This window comes from Myotis lucifugus, unplaced genomic scaffold, assembly GCF_000147115.1.
Source record: "Myotis lucifugus unplaced genomic scaffold, Myoluc2.0 scaffold_199, whole genome shotgun sequence".
NCBI classification, from domain to species: domain Eukaryota; kingdom Metazoa; phylum Chordata; class Mammalia; order Chiroptera; family Vespertilionidae; genus Myotis; species Myotis lucifugus.
The window spans coordinates 139253-158765 of NW_005871247.1; the positions used below are offsets into that span (position 1 = coordinate 139253).

General features: G+C 42.7%; 1 protein-coding gene across 3 annotated transcripts in view; it reads left to right on the plus strand.

Annotated features, from left to right (window-relative positions):
- The window catches only part of LOC102440416 (Golgi apparatus membrane protein TVP23 homolog B), a 41325-nt gene that overhangs the window by 12673 nt on the left and 9139 nt on the right, over positions 1–19513 (plus strand). For 2 of the 3 annotated variants that reach the window (XM_023761121.1, XM_023761122.1), the window contains exon 5: positions 6811–6939. In XM_023761121.1, coding sequence (XP_023616889.1) covers positions 6811–6939 — 129 coding nt within the window. Of the gene's footprint in view, positions 1–6810; positions 6940–8216; positions 9408–19513 lie in introns of those variants that run through there. The other variant, XM_023761123.1, reaches the window with a different exon arrangement.

Genomic DNA, 19513 nt, shown 5'->3' on the forward strand with positions numbered 1-19513 from the left:
GAAGAATAATGATTACACCCCAGCATCTCTACTTTTCTATTTGGGAACTCCATCGTGGTAACTACTATTCTTATTTTGATCATAATAATTCCCCTAATTAATAGTCGCCCAGGTGCTTGATGGTTATCCAAACTATACCGCAGGGGAAACCATTATCAAAATTGATATTACTATGAAGATTTTGCCCCCCTTATACTTTTTATAATTAGTTGTTTTATCCAAAATACTCCCCCCCCCCCCCCCCCCCCCGTCGTCCTGATCGCCCACAACTGCCTTCCCCTGCCGGCCATCTTGTGGTGGCCATCTTGTGATAATATATGGGACGGCCATCCTGTGATGTGTGGGGCAGCCATCTTGTGACTACGTGGGGGTGGCCATCTTGTGATGACATGAGGGCATGAGGACCACCTAGGCTTTTATTAGTATAGATTATATAGGACTAGAGGCCTGATGCACGAAATTCGTGCATGGGTAGGGTCCCTAGGCCTGGGCGGCAATCAGGGCCAATCTGTGGGGTGACCGGCGGGGCGACTGGAGAGTCCCTGCTAGCACCCGCCTTTGCTGGCCTGGCTCCTCCCGTTTGCCAGCTGGCCAACCGCGCCCCCCACTGCAGCCGCTGGTCGCCTCCCCCTGCAGAGCAACCAGCGGGGTGATTGGGCTTTTATTATATAGGACTAGAGGCCTGGTGCACGAAATTCGTGCATGGAGGGCGTGTCCCTCAGCCCAGCCCACACCCCTTTTAATCCAGTACCCCTCGGGGGTTATCTGACTGCTGTTTAGGCCTGATACCTGCGGGATCGGCCCTAAACTGGCAGTCGGACATCCCTCTTACAATCTGGGACCACTGGCTCGTAACCACTCACCTGCCTGCCTGCCTGATTTCGTGTAACCACTCTCCCCTGCCGGCCTGATTGCCCCTAACTGCTCTACCCTGCTGGTCTGATCGCCCCTAACCGCCTTTGCCTTGGCCCCCGCCACCATGCCTTTGTCTGAAAGGACGTCCGGAAGGATGTCTGGAAGACGTCCGGTCTAATTAGCATATTACCCTTCTATTAATATAGATAGATTCAGGACTATTGGTATTAGGACTTCAGCATATGAACTTTTGGGAGACATGATTCAGCCCGTAATAACAACCTACCCTCAGAAGTCACAGCATCACTTTGCTAACTATCCCTGTTCAAGGGAGTGGGAATTAGGCTTCACACCTTGATGGTGGGGAGGACTCATGTTAAAGAAGGTTCTAGAAGAACATGTGGAACAGGAGATACTGTTGCTACTATCTTTGGAAAATATAATCTGTTGCTTGACCCAAACTACGAGTCTTGTTCTTTTAATGGTTAAGTTTGTCTCACTTGACTATTGTTATCAGATATATTTGCTTTTTAATTATGTTTTCCCCTATTTTTTTTATATTTTCTTGTCTTTATTTTGCTATGTAGGTTCTCGTTTTCTTTGCATGTATACATAAATGCTTTCCCTTTTTCAAGTTGGAAGGTTTATTGTCTACTTTTAGTTTTTCTAGTACTTATCTTTATTACATGTTTGTATCATACCTTCTTTCATTAATTAGGAAATGCATTTAATATCTGTTGATTTCCTGCTATGGAGATGGAAGGGTTAACACTCATGGTTTCTCCTACCTTTCCTCCCTGCTTCCACCTCTGAATTTTTGTTGAATATACAGTTGACCCATGAATGCAGTAAAAAATCTGTGTGTAATGTTGGTCTTCCCCAAAACTTGACTACACAATCTTTATTTTAGTTATTTTAAGTAATACACTTAAACCTGTTTATTGACTTTGTTTACAAAAGAAATGGAATACTCCTAAATTCCCTTCTTTGTTTCTTCCCTTTTCTATTGCCTGTTTTGTTTGTTCCACTATTACTTTTATTGTCAAGGTTCATAATAATTACCTTTTGAATGACATTTCTGACCAGTTGTTCTGTCTTTGATCTACAGTATTTTAAAATATATTGATTCAGTCTTTTTATTGCAGTTTTTCCTCCGACCTCCTGGATGGTTGGCTAAATTTCATTGTTGGATGATTTAAAAAGCAAGTTGTAGGTGTTGTTTTCCTTTGGCTCTGTCATGTTTAAGGATATGAGCCTATTGACTTTATTCTTGAAATAGAGGTCCGGTGCATGAAATTCGTGCACTGGGGTAGGGGGTGTCCCTCAGTCCAGCCTGCACCCTTTCCAATCTAGGACCCCTCTGGGGATGTCTGACTGCCGGATTGGGCCTAATCTGGCAGTCGGACATCCCTCTCACAATCTGGGACTGCTGGCTCCCAACAGCTCGCCTGCCTGCCTAATCACCCCCTAACAGCTCCCCTGCCAGCCTGAGCAATGCCTAACTGCTCCCCTGCCAGCCCAATTGCCTCCAACTGCCCTCCTCTCCCAGCCCAATCACCCCCACAACAGCCCTCCCCTGCAGGCCTGGTTGCCCACAACTGCCCTCTCCTGTAGGCCTGGTTCCCCCAACTGCCCTCCCCTGCTGTCCTGGTCACCCACAACTGCCCTCCCCTCCCCCCCATCTTGTGGCCACATGGGGTGGCCATCTTGTGTAAGGGTGTGGTGGTCAATTTGCATATTACCGCTTTATTATATAGGATGCCTATTTGGCTAGGATAATGCCCTCAGGTCACAGTTTCTTGCACCATTTAGAAGACATTTCTTATATTGAATTTTGCAGAGGAATCTGAGGCTTACATAATCTCCATGGAAGTGAGTGAATCATTTTTCTCCTTGGACAAAATTAAATTATTTTTGAAGTTTTAAAATATTATAACTGGAATGTCTTTGTGTTTATCTTTTTGTATTGATTTTTCTGGAAACTGTGCACCTAGTATATGTAGGCGTAGGTTTTCCTTCGAATCAGGAAAATTGTCTTCTGTTAAGTCTTTAAATTTATGTTAAGTCTTTAAATTTATGTTCTATTTTGATTTCTCTGATTCTGAGGTATTTGTTATCTTTGTTGTATCGTTTTTATCTGTTCTCATCTAGCATCTTCAATTGCTTTGATCTTTCAGTTCTCTTCTATTTATTCATGTAGCAAATATTTTAAGAGCCTGCTGTGTGCCAGACCTGTTCCAGGCACTGCGGGTATTGTTCGGGCCAGATAAACAAGGTATCGCTCTGATAGAACTTATGTTCTGCTGGAGCGTGCTGTGGACCTGTGGACTGGCAGCACGTCAGAGAGTCAGAGAGCAGGTGGTATTAGAAAGGCAGTGACACCAGTGAGAGTGGAGAGTGCATGGAAAGAAGTGGGTTACTTTGGATTGGGGGTCAGCAGAGGCTTCTCTCTGTTTTCCTTAGCTCTGCCAGCTTCATTTTCACCTCCTTTTATTGTGTTGTCTTACCTTCATTCACTTTGAATTCGTATATTTAGGTTCTTCTGTCGGGTGAAGCATTCCTAGGAATGCTTTTTATTTTGGTGGACTATATTTTTTTGAATAGATTCCTCACCTATCTTTTGCATACTATGTCCTTATTTTTATTTTTTTGGTGTAGTCTTGCATAGGTGCCTTTCCCTTTTCCCTCTCCATTTGCTCCTTACAGTGGCAGCTCTGTGCGGACCGCATGCTGGATTGGTGTGGGTGATTCCCTTCGATTGCCTCCCTGTGCTGTCTGAGACACTTGGGCTCTGCTCTGAGCTGGACATGGCTGGTTGAGGCAGGTGTGAGGAGGAGGAGGAAGAGGAGGAGGACATAGGTCTCTGGCTGCCTTGGCTGGCTTGCTCAGGTTTTGCCTTTCTTATGTAGTGGAGTTCTTGTTTCCTATTGGCTCTATCCGTCCGCTTTGGGTCATTTGTGCAGCCTTAGCATCCATCTGGGAGGGTCAGCCTAGTCTTTCTTTAGCAGTGTTTCCACTTCCCTAAAAGAGCAGGCGAAGGTTGTGTAAAAAATGGTGGTTTGGGCTCCTATGTTAAGACCACAGGGGGGGACAGTGGCATCACCAGGCTCTTCATGAGTCTCTCTACACCCTCTGTTCTCTTGAAGTCATTGGCTTGCTGACTGGTGGTCCTTCTGTGCTTCCTCTCCTCCTCCCCCGCCAGGAAGCATTGCCATGGCAGGCTGCTGGGATTTTCCTGCCTCCGATGCGTCTCTGTTGATTGAGAGGGGCTTCTGCTCTCTTACCTGTTTCTGCATTTTCTCTTAGGGTTATCTGTATCCCCTGGCCTTCTGCCTCTCTAAGTTGTGAAGGGGTAGTGATCATTAGTGACATTTCTCTTAGAGATTTTTTTGGAGAGTTAGGAGCTGTAAAGAGAGACACCAAGATGGCTCTTTTTCTTACACCAGCCCTTTTTTATACTTATTAGTACTAACTTATTTGCCTTAAAAAAACAAACAAACAAACAACTTTGCTATTTATATCTCAGGGGGAGGGAGACCTTGATACCTGGCTTCACTGCACCGTTGTATAGACTGCTTGTTTTATGCATGCCTTTTACAATATGTTGCCATTGGCTGACACGATGCCTCAAGTACCCTGCTGAGTCTGATTCAGGTGCCCTGGCTGGTTGGTGCATCCTTACCCCGGAGGGTCCCAGTTTGGAAAGCATGGGAAGTGGAAGGAAATTTATTTAAATCAAAACATAGTTTTATGTTCATTTAGAGAACTAGCAACCTTAAGAGTTTATTTCTATGAAACATACATTTAAAATAAAAGTACAACTCTACTTCCTTTACTAAGTATTTGAATCTGTTCCTTAATTAAAACATATAAATCCTCTCACTTGCTAAAAATCACCTTGTTAAGGAGAGTAAGTCTGGGTTGGAAAAAGGTGTTGTGTTTAGCTGTCTTGCTTTTTAAAGATGTGAGTTTCTCAAGTGATCCTTTCAGTAGCAGATGGGTTGATGAGTTGTTTTTTCAAGAACAGGTTGGCAAACTGGTCTGCAGGCCAGATTCAGCCCAACATCCATGTTTGTACATTTTTATTGGCACACAGCCTTGCCTCTTCGTTTACATAGAGTCCGTGGCTGCTTTGGGGCTAGATGGGTAGAGTGGAGTGTTGCAGCAGACCGTGTGGCCCACTGAGCCCGAAATGTTTATTGTTGGGCCCTTCACAGGAAAACCTTGCCATCGCTCTGGAATATTCAACCATGTGATCCCTTTACATTGTCCTAATTAACTTCATTTCCTCAATATTTAAGAGTAGGCTTGACTTTCTTTTTCTTAATCCTTAATGATCTTAATGGGGTCACCCTGATGCGGCCACAGGAAGAAATACCTCTACCAAAGTGCATTTCCTCCTAGCTCCACCCTCGCCCATCCACTGCTCCCTCACAGAGGATAAACACCTACTGTCTGAGGCACTGTTTGCTGTCCTGGAGGCCACCTGAGACACACACATCAGCATAGAGCAGGGTTCACCTGTGCATGCTCCCTCTGTTGCACTTTATTTCTTGACCATTTGTTTGTAATTAATTCTTAAAGGAATAATTAACATTTGAGCCCCTTCTGATTCTCATTTACTTTTTTTACATCTCTGGAAAATGACGAGTGGTCCCTGTGGTAGTTGGCTGGGGACAGCACGGGTGTTAGGCCCATGGGGTCAAACTGGACCTGGGTTCAGCAACCTCAGTACTGGAGTTCTGGCCAGGAAAGAATTCTGAGCCAAGACTCAGACTATAAGGGAACATTTATTTATAAAATCACCAAGGTAGAAAAAGTAATTTGTAGAAAAAGTAGGCTTAGGAAAGAAGTTATAGAGGTAAAGGAAGGGCCTTGGGAGTGAGGAAGATAATGGTGATGCACTTGGGGGAGGGGGAGGGAAAACCCAGGGGAAAGGGAAAGGTGCTGGCCGCTCCCATGCTGGGTCCTCTGTCCTAAGGGTGTCAGGGTCCCAGGGGAAACCTTTTTTTTTTTCTTTTTTAAATTTTTAATTTCAGAGAGGAAAAGAGAGAGAGAGAGAGAGAGAGAGAGAGAGAGAGAGTGATGAGAGAGAATCATTGATAAGCTGCTTCCTGCACATCCCAGACTGGGGATCCAGCTCGCAACCTGGGCATGTGCCCTTGACCAGAATCAAACCTGTGATCCTTCAGTCCACAGGCTGACGCTCTACCCACTGAGCCACCTGCTAGGGCCCGGGGGAGATCTTAGTAGAATATTCAGCAACTTTCCTGGTGAATCCTTTCAGGGTCTAGGTCTCCCCGATTGGTTGGTCGACACCAGGGCAGGGGTCACTAGTCAAGGCAGCTGGTTCTGTGGCAGCCATGGTCATTGTCTGGTTTTGCTGCTTTTCTGGGCCTGGAGCTGAAATACAGCTGAGGCCTAGATGTTATCTCTAGGGAGGAAGGGTCAGGAAGTCCAAACCACATGACCAGCGATATGCCAGGGGAGAAAAGGCTACCCTGGGATGAGGTCCCACCCTACAATCGTCCCTTGCTAGGCACTTAGGGCTTTCTACCCTGATGACCTTCTGTACCTGGCCCCTCATCCTCGCCCTGCTCATGTCTGTCTAACTGCCTACCACAGTTCCCCACTGGATTCATTCCCAGGGGCGACATGGTGCCCACTGTAGCATGTGTATTTAACACGTTAAGCCCCATGTTATTCACCGGTGACTGACACTATACTTTCCGTCCAGAAGACAAAACAGGCTGGGCACTTAATGTGTTAATGTTTGTTGGGCAGGTGATGGGGCGCCTTTTTCAGAGTACATGTTGCATAGATCTATTCTGGCAGGTGAAGGAGTCTTATTGGCACAGCTCCCCTTCATAGAGCTTCCTTTTCCTTCTCCCCAGGACACTGTTGGGTCTCATTCATGGTGTTGGTCAATAATCATTGCTTATTTTTCTCTCCTAGGCTGTGGTTACCATGGGTGTGGTGCTGCAAGGTGCCAACCTATATGGCTACATCAGGTGCAAAGTGGGCAGCAGAAAGAATTTAACCAGCATGGCCACATCTTACCTTGGAAAGCAGTTTTTAAGACAAGTAAGTTTTTCTGGCTATGAGGCTAAATTTGATGTGTCAAGTGACTAATGCAGTAATTTCTAACTCTTGTAGAGTTTAATTTTTATGAAATACTTAAAGTTTTTTAAGGCACATATTTATTTAGGTATGAGTTGATGATAGTTATTTTAATTTTTGGAGGCTTTTAAGACATCCCAGAGTATTATCAATGTCCTAAAATTATTTTAAAACCAGAGAGAGAAACTGTCATTGATAATAGCTTACTAAAAAAAAAATCAGTTACTTTTCATTAATTCTGGGGGCTCTAACAATTTTGAAGAATGATATTGTAAGGTTTTAGGTTTTATATAGAAAGAACGATTAGAAACAAAATAAGACTGAATATTTAAAGATTGTTTTAAAGTACCGAGATTTTTTTTTTTAGAACATAATGGTTTTACTACAATTCCCCAATATGAATATTTAAATCGGGGTTTTCAATGGGATAAGTGGTAATCGTAGATTGTTAAATTTCTTGGGAAAAATGATTAGGTTTTTGTTTCCAGGCAGTAGGTTGTCAAGTAGTATTGTATCAGACAGTGATTCTCAAACTTGAACAGGTATGAGGATCACCCAGAGGACTGAAACATGGGTGGTGGGTCCCACCTCCAGAGTTCCTCATTCATTTGATCTGGGTGGGGCCTCAATTTGCATGTCTAGCAAGTTCCAAGTGGGTCCAACGATTGTATTTAGATAACTGAAGCCCTACTCAAGATTTTACAGCTTATAAATGGTACAAAACTAGGGTTTATTAAGCTCTCCTCTCTGAAATTCATTGTTCTTTTCATTCTGCTATGGTTTCTCTTGTATAAAAGATGAGAAATAGAAAAAACTAATATTTTTGGAGAGACATAATTCTCCTCCTGAGGGTTTTGGCACGGTGCCAAAACATCTTTGCTGTGGTCCACCTATGGTAATTGTCAGGTGTGTGCTTAGGAGGTGTTTTTCCTTAGGATTTTCAGTGTTTCTGAAATGGAGATGGATGTTGAATACAATGAAAGTGAATGTTGGGTAGGATTAAGTGGACTTACCTGGCACCTGGCGATACTCTGCTAAAATGACACTGACCTGCTGGACGTTGGGGTGGATCCATTGATTTGCTTCTCCAGCATGTTTGTGATTTTTAACATGATTGGGGCCATTGAATGTAAGTTAATGTAGCTAGCTCTGCTTACAAATACGGAGTATTTCTCTAGTTCTTTGAAGTCTGTATTAAGTAAAATAGCTTTTTTTATTCAGGAGTTCTTACTCTTTTGCAGAACACCGGAGATGATCAGACTTCCTGAAGAGGGAGAGGAGTCCCGTGTGTTCTGTTATATTGGGAACAACTGAAGAGATTCTTCACTCTGAGCCTTTTAGAACTCAGTACATGTAGCAGAGAGGAGTGTTGGGTTTGTTTTTCCATTTGAAAATTTACTTTAAGAAAAAAGGAAAAGTAGTTTTCATTTTCTTGCTAGCATTTGGGGCTGAAAATGTGGTGTTGCTAGAAACATTGTCAAAATTTGGTTCATGGTGTACGTATGTGTGTGCACAGTCATGTAATATCCATGTACTGCAGTTTGACAAAAGTGTTTATGTTCATGTATATATGTAATGAAGACTTTTGCATTTTGATCCATAGAATGTAGAAAGTTGTTCTTAATGTCATTTCAAAATTATGTGTATTTAAATATTTCTGTAGATTATTTTCAGAAGAAAGTTTTGCTTCCATGGGAAGAGTGAGCACTTTGGCTATGTATAAGTTAGAAATAATTGTTAATTTTATGGTTTACTATGTACTTCATAATGAAACTCTTATCCTAGGCATTCACAGGCAGATAAAAACCAAATTTGGATCAGTGGCATGAGCTAGTTTCTAAAATTTTGTTTATTTTTATTGTAACAAGTCATGTATTTTCGGTCCGTTAATATAAATGAGTTTTCATGGTGTCTGTGTAAGGGATACTTAGAGATTGCTGTGTTCTATTTATTTTTGGAGAGGACAACCAGCTTTTGCTTTGGAACCTCCCAAAGAGCGTCAGTGGTCCTTGGCCTAACGAAACCTTTTACCATGAAGAGAGCATTATTCTTATGTCATAATAAGAATAATTATTTAAATACTTGGCACAATAAATGCCTAAAAGACATTTTATTTTATGAATCTTTTTTTTTTTTTTTTTTGCTTTAGTGGGGATATTATAAATCATGCATTTGTGTTAATGGTATTTCTTAAAAAGCAATATATGTCACAGTCTAGGAACTGTTACGGACACATGTAAATTCTCTTATAGGTATACTGTAGGTAACCTTTGTTGGAGTCTTAATCAACAGACTATTTTGTCAATGTATTTATACATTGTTAAAATTTTTTAAAGATGTTTTGTTTAATTGAATAAGTGTCTATTGGAGTGATAGCTTTGAAAGCGCATAACTTTATATTTGTATAAAACTCTAATGTTTACAAAGCCCTTGACATGTGTAATCTCATTTGATCCTCATGACATACCCGTTTCGTGTGATGCCTGGAACCTCAGGTTACCGAGTGACTTGTCCAAGGAAACAGGTTACAGGAAGTCTCATCAAGATACAGTACTGTGTTTAGAGGAAATATCTGTCTCTAATGTCTTTTCCTTTCTTAAGAAACATTAAGTTATTAAGTCATTCATTTATGAAGTGCCTGTTTGCCATTTTACTTGTGCTTATCTGTTGAGGAAAGTCAGCGCTGCATACAGACATGTTATTATTTAATTTGAAAGACCTAAATCTTTAAAGTTGAGAGTCTGACAGGGGACACATGGATACAGGTTTTGATATAACTATGTTGTTACTTGATCCTGCAGTCCCTCAAACCAAATATGAATTGATTTTTGGGATATGCATGTGGCAGAGTTTACCACTTATTCCTAATATCCATTTTCCCTTCTACATGTTTCTTACTTATTAGCTGGGACATGGCAACAAAGACAGCTTGTTCCAGATTTGCTTGCTGCATCTTATGTGGCCATGTGACTGAGTTCTGGCCACATGCACATTTCCAGGAAGTATTCCTAAAAGAGGGGCATGCCTGTCCCCTCCCCTTTTCTCTTTCCTGCTAGCTGAAATGTGGACCACGTAGGCGGAGCTTGTGAATAGCAGATAAATAAGGCGGGTATTGAGCTCCCTCTAATGGGAATGGCAACCCTGAACTGCCTATTGAATCTTCTATAATAATAAAAGCGTAATATGCTAATTAGACCAGAAGTCCTTCCGAATGAAGATGCAGCTGCGAGGGAAGCCTGGGTCCTGGGTGCCAGAGGGAAGCTGGTGCCAGCAGCCAGGATAAGGAAGGCCTACTCTTGCACGAATATTGTGCATCGGGCCTCAGTTTTTAAATAAGAAACAAACTTCTATCTTGTTTGAGTGTTATTGTTTTGGCTTTTCTGTTGCTAGAGTCTAACTGAATTCTTCAGTAAACTGTAGTTTCAGCATCCCCCCTAATTGTTTGCATTAGTATAGTATTTGGGATAGAATAATTCAGTAGGTACCTGTTCAGCTGTGCTAACTTTTGCCTTTAGTGCAATGATTTTTCATACTAGTACAATTCTTTCTTCCAAGTCTTGTGGCAAAGCTTAATATTTATAATAAATAAAGCAGAGCTGCTCTAGTGGAAACAGAATTGGAGGCTCTGGAGTCCCCCTCTCAGCCCTACCTACCAATTTCCAAGGAGCCTCCTGAGCCGCTGTTTGCAAACCACTACTAGGAAAAGTGAAACCAGTCTATTCCTGGTTTTGAAGAATATAGTCTCAAATCATATGTTAAATATACTTTTTAATTACAAATAAAATCAGAAGAATACCAAATTCTTATGAAAATCAGAAAACACTCCTTCAAACCTTTATGTTGTTCTAAATAAGAAAGGAAGAAGCCTATCATTTCCTGAAGAAGTTATAATTTAGTGGCAAGGAAAATGTAATCTCACATGTAACTTTTTCCCACTACAACTAATTAAAGAAAGAAAGCACCCATGGTCAGAAAATCAAGTAGTACAGAAGGGCAACAAATAAATGCAAGTCTTATCCCATTCTCAATTTTGTTCCCCAGGAGCAAACATTTTCAACTGCTTGGTTTTATGTTTTGGGATATTTACCTCTGTACCTCTAAATAATATGCTTAGTGCTTATATTGTTTCTTGACTTAGTGACTTTATAATTAGCTGTTGACTTCCTACCACCAATTTATGAGCATTTAACTCAACCTCCCCTCCCCATATATAGTTTGAGCACTGTTCTGTGTCCAATTGATTGTAATATTACAGGCTTAGCATAAACCTCCATTTTTTAATTTCCTCAATGACCTGTTATAACTATTAATTTCCTCTATTAGTAATTTGTTCAACTCCAAGTAACAAAATCCTACAAATAATGGATTTCAACAATGGAAGTCTGAAAGTAGGTGATTGCTGGTGTTGACTAAACAGTTCCTTAGAAAGCTGGGTTTTGTCCCTATGCGCACTGCCTCAGGGTCATGACTGTCACAGCTGAAGAAATCACAGGAGACTTTTGCTTCTACTTACATCTCATTAGCCAGAATGGTGTCACCCAGTAAGAAAGTCTGGGAAAACAGGTTATTAAGGAAGGCACATTGCTGCCTTGAATAAAAGAGATTTTGTTAGCAGGGAAAAGGGACATTGGGTAGGCATCTAGCAGTGCCTTCCACATACCTCTCATGTGGGGCTTTCTGTAGGAGACCCCAGCCCCTGTGGTGGCCAACGCTCTTGGAATCCTTTCTACAGTAGATATATAGCCTTTGATCTAGATGGCCTTTTAAAGGCAACTTTTTATGCAAAGCCATTAAATCAAGATAGTTCAGTGAGGGTGTAGGCTGATGTACTCTTAACACATTGCAGATGGATCACAAGAATTCTCGTGTTTTCTGTTCTAAGGCTTGTGGTCAATCACGAAAATTCTTTAAAAAGATACTAGCTTGTAAGGACATGTAATAAATAACTTCAAAATGCAATGGGTATTTAATTTTAAAGCGTGCCTTTAACATTTATGTAAAATGTTTTTGTACTCGTTCAATAGAAACTTAATCTGGCCATGGGGTAAAGCTAGCAATAAAACTATTGGTCCTCAATGTTTAAGTATATATCCTTACTCTAATATGATTAGGGGATTGGATTTAGAATATTCAAAGCAGTGGTTCTCATGGGGTTGGTGCCACCCACAAGGGAGAGTGTTTTGTAGTATGGAGAGAGAAGGGTTGATTAACACAATGATTGGTTATTTTAGTGGGTGGAGCCTAGGGATGCCAGGCCAAGAGGAGGACAGGACCAAAAATTGTCATGTATGTCTAATAACTTCCATATATCTCATGAATAGTTATGTCCATAAAATCCTGCTTATAAAGGGAAAGAAAAAGCAACCCCTGGAAGCTGACCTGCTCTGACAGCCAGGCTGTGGTGGTCTGTTAAACATAATTGTATACACCATCAACATCTGACAGAGCCATTCTGACCATGAGGTTGCAAGAAAAAATAAGGACTCTGTGATCATGATGGAGCATAGAAGTGCTGTGCAAACCTCAAAAAAGACCTAACACCCTCTCCCCTGGCTTACATGAGTGCCTGCTGCTCTACTAAAGACAGCTTCAGACCACTGTTCTTCCTACTTTCTAGCTGAAAATTATTAGGATACCACTCAGGCTTGCTTTGCTTTCTGAAAGCACCCAACCCAACTATGATCCATGGAGCCAGCCCTTCATGAAGTCATAGAGGCCTACCTATAGGCCCACATCCTATAATAAGCCCTTCTTAGCACCCTCAATGAGACACCCTTGATGTGGTCTCTCTTGTGCAAAAGGTTCTAATAAGCCCAACTGCTCAACCACAGGTCTGTTCCCCATGGTCTCTAGCTGGTGAGCATTGACAATTATCTGAGCCTAGACTATCTGTCCCATTGTACATATAAAAACTCCATTTTACATTTTTAGTTGCAGATTTACAATATTTGACATCAAAAGCAACTATCAAGTGGAAGAGGTTATACCCTGTTCAGCACTTACCAAGAGTTCTCCCTCATTTTTAAAACTCACAAGTGGCAACATTGCTCATGGCATTTGAATTGCAAGTCAGACCTGCTGCAGCTTCCTTGTCCGATTTGTAGGGCCACACTCCTGCTAATGACGTGCTCATAAATTAGGCACCTGACTACCTTATTGCGTCTTCAGTAGTTGTGGCCATTTCCTTTCATATTGAACTACATATTTCCATAAGTTGCTTCCTTTTATTTCTCCTTTATATTAGACATTGATTTTAAAAATGCCTGAGATAAGTTATATTGTCTATCCATCTATATGTTTTTTAGAATAATAGAAAGGGTATTTAAAAATATTTGTAATAAAAATTTGCTGTGAGCCCTAACTGGTTTGGCTCAGTGGATAGAGCATCGGCCTGTGGACTGAAGGGTCCCAGGTTCGATTCCGGTCAAGGACATGTACCTTGGTTGCGGGCTCAATCCCCAGTAGGGGGTATGCAGGAGGCAGCTGATTGATGTTTCTCTCTCATCGATGTTTCTAACTCTCTATCCTTATCCCTTCCTCTCTGTAAAAAAAATCAATAAAATATATTTTTTAAAAAATTTGCTGTGGGTCTGAAGGTGTGAAAAACACTGGTCTTCAGTTACAGCTGGACAGTCTGTCCCTTAGACTTCCTTGCTCAGATGGAGCTGAAAAGCAAATTTGAGCTTGTACTCAGGTGCTCCAATATTCTTAGTTCTTACTCAGGGTGGGTGCCATAGACTTTGGAAACTAGTGCTGACATTCTATGAAATTTGAGAAGTCAGAAAATTCTTGTTTGGGTGGTATATATCATAGGTGGAATGTCTGATGTTCTAAGTGAATTCAGTATATGCTGCTTGCATTAATTTAAGAGAAATCCATTGTATCCCACTTTCTACTAAAAGAAATTCTGGAGAAACATTTCAAGAATGGTGGAGTAAGGATCTCTAAAGATCTGATCCTCCATGGAAGCAAGGAGAACACTGGCAGAATTTGTCAAAATCAACCTTTTTAAGTTCCAGAAATTAACCAAAGGATTAATTAGGATACATGACAAGCATGTATTAAATAAAAATGGTTGAATCTCTGTAAAAATAATAAGCTTTGTGGTGTTTTAACTTGTCCTCATCCTACCTCTCCCCAGCTCTGTGGTAGCCTTGAAAACCAGCAACCTTGAACCACCACAGTTGAGAAAACCAACCACTGAAATAGTTTAGAAGTTCCCCAAATAGGTTTGGTGTTGGAGTCCCATCCTCAGAGAATTGTCACTGTTGGATTTGTTTGGCAGCTCCCTAGGAAGTTCCAGTTGTAGGGCTTATCTTTATTTAACAGACTCAATGAGGAAAGCCCTAGCTCCGGGTTGTTTGTTGGGGGGGGAATAAAAAAGTAGCAATTGTTTAAATAGCACAACTGCCTGAGTTGCTAATACCTGTTGAGACAAACAGACTGGTTAAAAAAAATTAAAAAAATAAAAATGAAAGGGCAATATGGGGAATGAGATGTTCATAGGAGGTTTTAACAAGTCCTGACAGTCCTAGCCGATTTGGCTCAGTGGATAGAGTGTTGGCCTGTGGACCAAAGGGTCCTGGGTTTGATTCAGGTCAAGGGAACATACCTCGGTTGCAGGCTCCTCCCCAGCCTGGGCCCTGGTTAGGGCTCGTGCAGGAGGCAAACAATCGATGTGTTTCTCTCACATCAATATTTCTGTCTTTCCCTCTCTCTTCCACTCCTTAAAAATCAATGGAAAAATATCCTCAGGTAAGGATTAAAAATCAACAAAAAACTACTAGAAAAATAAATAAGTAGATAAATAAATAGATAAATGAAATAAAAAGCCCTGACATACTCCTGGGCTGGGGTTGGGTGGGGGGAATTGGGGAGCAGAGAGCCACATGCATGTGCGGGGTTTGCACGCCCAGTAAAAGACCTGAACAGGCCCTGTCTCAGCTCTGGATGGTCTTGAGGCTCTGCATAAACAGGAATAAATGCTTAGGCAGAGTTGTAAATGCTGGAGTCTTGAATATGTGCCCCACTATGCTGGAGCCCTTCAGTAAGGGAGACTTACTGTCTTGGGTACTTAAGGAAATCACTATCTAATTATTAGCTGAAGACTAAACTAACTTTAGAAATTTTAGTGACTACACATGACAAAGGATAGCTTTTACACAATTAGTTTAGAAAGTCACTAAAAAAAACCCACAAAAAAAAAAACAACACAGTAATAACAAACCTTAAAAGGAAGGGACAATAAATCTCATTTCCAAAGTTGCTATCTTATATTTTTAAATTGTCCAGTTTTCAACAACAAAAAAAATGAGGCATGCCAAGAAATAAAGTACGGTTCATAGGGAAAATATAAACAAACCATTCCTGATGAAGCCCAGACAATTAAAGCCTGGACTTTAAATCAACCATCTTAAGGAGCTAAAGGAATCCATGGACAAAGGACTAAAAGAAACTAGGAAAGTGATTTGTTAAAAAAAAAAAAAATTAAAAAATGAGAATCCTATCTAATAAAAGGGCAATATGCAAATTAACCATCACTCTGCTACAAAGATGGTGGCACCCATAGCCACAAAGATGGCGGCGCCCGCTGGAGCCATGGAGCCGGCGGAGCGGGCGGGAGGCTTGCCTTCCAAGCCTCCCATATGCCCAGGCCGGCCACCAAGGGAGACCTTCGGGGAATGCAGTGGGGAGACATGAGGGGAGTGAGCGAGGTTCCTGGTCTGGGGGTTCCAAATCTGCTGTTGTTTCCTTTCACTGCTGATTCCCCTCCTCGCAGGTATCCTCCACGCAAAAGCCGTTCTGTGCAAATATGTCATGTCCTAAAGGGTGAATCCTACACCGAATGAGTGTCACACCTGGGCAACTTAACTCGCGTTAGAAAAAGGACCTGGGAGGAGGGATTGAGGAGTCACGAAGCCATCGTGACCTGCTCGGTCTCCGGAACTGCTGTCAGACACAGGCAGTCTGCGACCCTCCCAAACACCACCTGAGCTAAACCTGAAAACCAAGGTATTTTCAAGGCCCAAAGTTGACGGGGCTAAGGGGGGCAGGGGAGCAAAGCAAGCAGAACAGCCAACTCAACCAAATACGTAGGAGCCTAAGATAACGCAGAGGAATGTCCTGGCCAGCGATGCCCTCACGCAGACGTGGTGCCCACACCCAGCTGGGGGACGGGGTGTGTATGTGCGGAATTTAAGGCCACCGGCAGGAGGGAAAGTCAAGGCATGCCTAAGGGTTTTTGTACATGTCCCACAGTCGAGAAGCAGAGTCAGAATCAAGAAGCAAAGTCTTACCTCAGCGCTGGGGTGTTTAAAAGTATCTAAAAATAGCAGTTCCATCGCCGAGTCCACCACCATGTTTGCCCCGACGGGAGGCGTGTGGAGGACTTCCAGGGCAGCCCTATAACCTCCAGGCAGTGACAGCAGCTCTGGAGAAGGAAAAACTGCAGCACTTCCTGTGTCCGAAGTGCTAGCGCCGCAAACCTTGGCCTATCTCCAGTGCGGCAGAGAAAGGCCGAGAGAGGAGAGGTGGGTACAGTGGCACCAGTGGTCCAAATCCTCTCGTTGTTTTGTGTTACCTAGCCTCAACGCCCTCCAGGGCAGCCTCAGTGCCAGTGCAGAGGAGGCTTTGGAAAGGGTGGTGGTGAGGAGGATGCTTCCGACTCTGGATACCCAGTGAAACTGCTGTCAGGAGCCTTTCTAGGGCTGGCAGGAAAACGTGGCAATGAGTGAAGAATAATGTCTCAAAATGAAGAGGTTGTGTTTTTTTTGTTTGTTTTTTTCTCATCAGCAAAATGTGAATATTACCTAACCCACAGACTTTGCAAGAATTAATTGAAATACCAGAAATTGTATAATGGCCAGGCTGAAGTGGATAGTTTGGTTGAGTGTGAGTGTGGTCCTGTGCACGGAAAGGTTGCAGGTTCGATTCTAGGTCAGGGCACATACCTGGCACATACCTGGGTTTCAAGTTGGATCCCTGGTCGGGGCTCCTAAGGAAGACAACTGAAGGGATGTTTCTTACATTGATATTTCTCTCTCTCTACCCCTCTCCTTTCCAATCTCTCTAAAAATCAATGGAAAAATGAACTAATGCTATATCTACAAACGTGAATAATCTAAAAAAAAAAAGTTGGGGAGCCCTAACTGGTTTGGCTCAGTGGGTAGAGCATTGGCCTGCAGACTGAAGGGTCCCAGGTTGGATTCCCGGTCAAGAACAAGTGCCTTGGTTGCGGGCACTTCCCCAGTTGGGGGTGTGCAGAAGGCAGCTGATCGATGTTTCTCTCTCATTGATGTTCCTAATTCTCTATCCCTCTCTCTTCCTCTCTGTTAAAAAAAATCAGTAAGATATATTTAGAAAAACAAACAAACAAACAAACAAAAAAAACAGGGTAGAAGAGGTTGGATATGTACTGTATAATTTAAAGCATGTAAAATAATATAACTTTTTAGGGGCATATATGTTATCTATACTAATAAAAAGGTAATATGCTAATTAGACCTTAGACCAGACATCTTTTGGACATCCATCTGGACGTCATTCTGGACAAAGCCACGGTGGTGGGGGCCAAGGCAGAGGCCATTATGGGCCATCAGGCTGGCAGGGGAGGGCACTTAGTGGTGACCAGGCCAGCAAGGGAGGGCAGTTAGGGGTGACCAGGCTGGCAGGCAGAGGCAGTTAGGGGTGATCAGACAGGCAGCAGAGCAGTTAGGGGTGATCCAGCTGGCAGGGGAGCAGTTAGAGTGACCAGGCCTGCAGACAGAGGTGCTTAGAGGTGATCAGGCAGGCAGGCAGAGAGGAAAGGAGCGATCAGGCAGAGGTGGTTAGGGGTGATCAGGCAGGCAGGGAAGCAGCTAGGGGCATCAGGCAGGCATGCAGAGTGGTTAGGGGCGATCAGGCAGGCAGGCAGGTTATTGGTTAGGAACCAGCGGTCCTTGATTGCCAGAGGGGTCCCAGATTGGAGATGGTGCAGGCCAGGCTGAGGGCCCCCTCCTGTGCATGAATTTCATGCACCGGGCCTCTAGTAAAATTATAAAAAGAAGCCAAATTAAAATTTTGGAACTGAAAAGTACAATAATTAACAAAAAAATTTAGTAAAAGAGTTCAACAGATTTGAGCCAGTTGAATGAAAGAATCAGAAAACTTGGAAATCAGACAATTGTCATTATCCAGTTTGGGAGCAGAAAGAAAAAAAGAATTAAGAAGAGTGAACACAACCCAAGGGACCTGTGAGACAAGAATACCAATATACATGTTATGGGAGTCCCAGAAGAATAAGGGAGAAAGGGTCAGAAACAATATTTGAAGAATTAATGGCTGAAAACTTCCCAAATTTGATGAAAGATTTGAAAAAGGATAAAATTAATATACACATCTTAGAAGCTTAATAAATTCTAAGTAGGATAAACTCAAAGATTGTCACATCTAAACACATCATAGTCAAACTGTCCAAATCCAATGACAAAGAATATTGAAAGCAGCAAGAGAAAACAACACTTCATGTATAAAGGATGCTCAATAAGATTAGAGGCTTGCTTCTTGTCAGAAACCATGAGGTCAGAAACCTGTAAGGTGGTATATTCAATATAGGGTTTCAGACAAAAATATTGTTAAAGGAGACAAAATATGACATCATCCTATATAAATAAAAGGCTAATATGCAAATAGACTGAACAGCAGAACAACTGAAACAATTGAACAACTGGCTGCTATGATGTGCGCTGACCACCAGGGGGCGTGTGTGGAACATGGCGGGAGTTGGCAGCTGTGGGATGGTGGAGAGGTGAGTGGGGCTGTCATCCAGGCGAGCCTTTGGTGGTTACTGAAAATTCTTTGCTTCTGCACTCCATGGTCCCTCCTGGCGCTCGCACCTGCTATAGGCTCCAGCCATGCTTGCACCTGCTGCGAGTGCCTGGTGCCAGCCCAAATCACTCCGTGCCATCAGCAGGTGTGAACCGGGCTGGTGCCGGCAGCTCTTGGGAGTGGCAGTGGTGGGAGCGGGGCTGCTGGCAGAGAGGGGACCAGGGGCCGTGGTGGGTGGAGGCTGGGTGGGGGCATGGAGGATGGGCTGAGACCTGCCCTTGTACCCATCGCAGCCTCGTGGCCCACAGTTCCTTTCAAGGTACACGAATTCATGCACTGGGCCCCTAGTGTATTGATAAAAGGGTCAATCCATCAGGAAGACATTCTATCTAATAAAAGAGAAAAATGGCCAAAACCGGTTTGGCTCAGTGGATAGAGCGTTGGCCTGCGGACTGAAAGGTCCCAGGTTCGATTCCAGTCAAGGGCATGTACCTTGGTTGCGGGCACATCCCCAGTAGGAGATGTGCAGGAGGCAGCTGATTGATGTTTCTGTCTCATCGATGTTTCTAACTCTCTATCTCTCTCCCTTCTTCTCTGTAAAAAATCAATAAAATATATTTTTTAAAAAAAAAGAGAGAGAGAAAAATGGTAATTAGCATATGACCGCTACCCTTCCCATTGGCTAATCAGAGCGATATGTAAATTAACTGCCAGTCAAGATAGCGGTTAACCG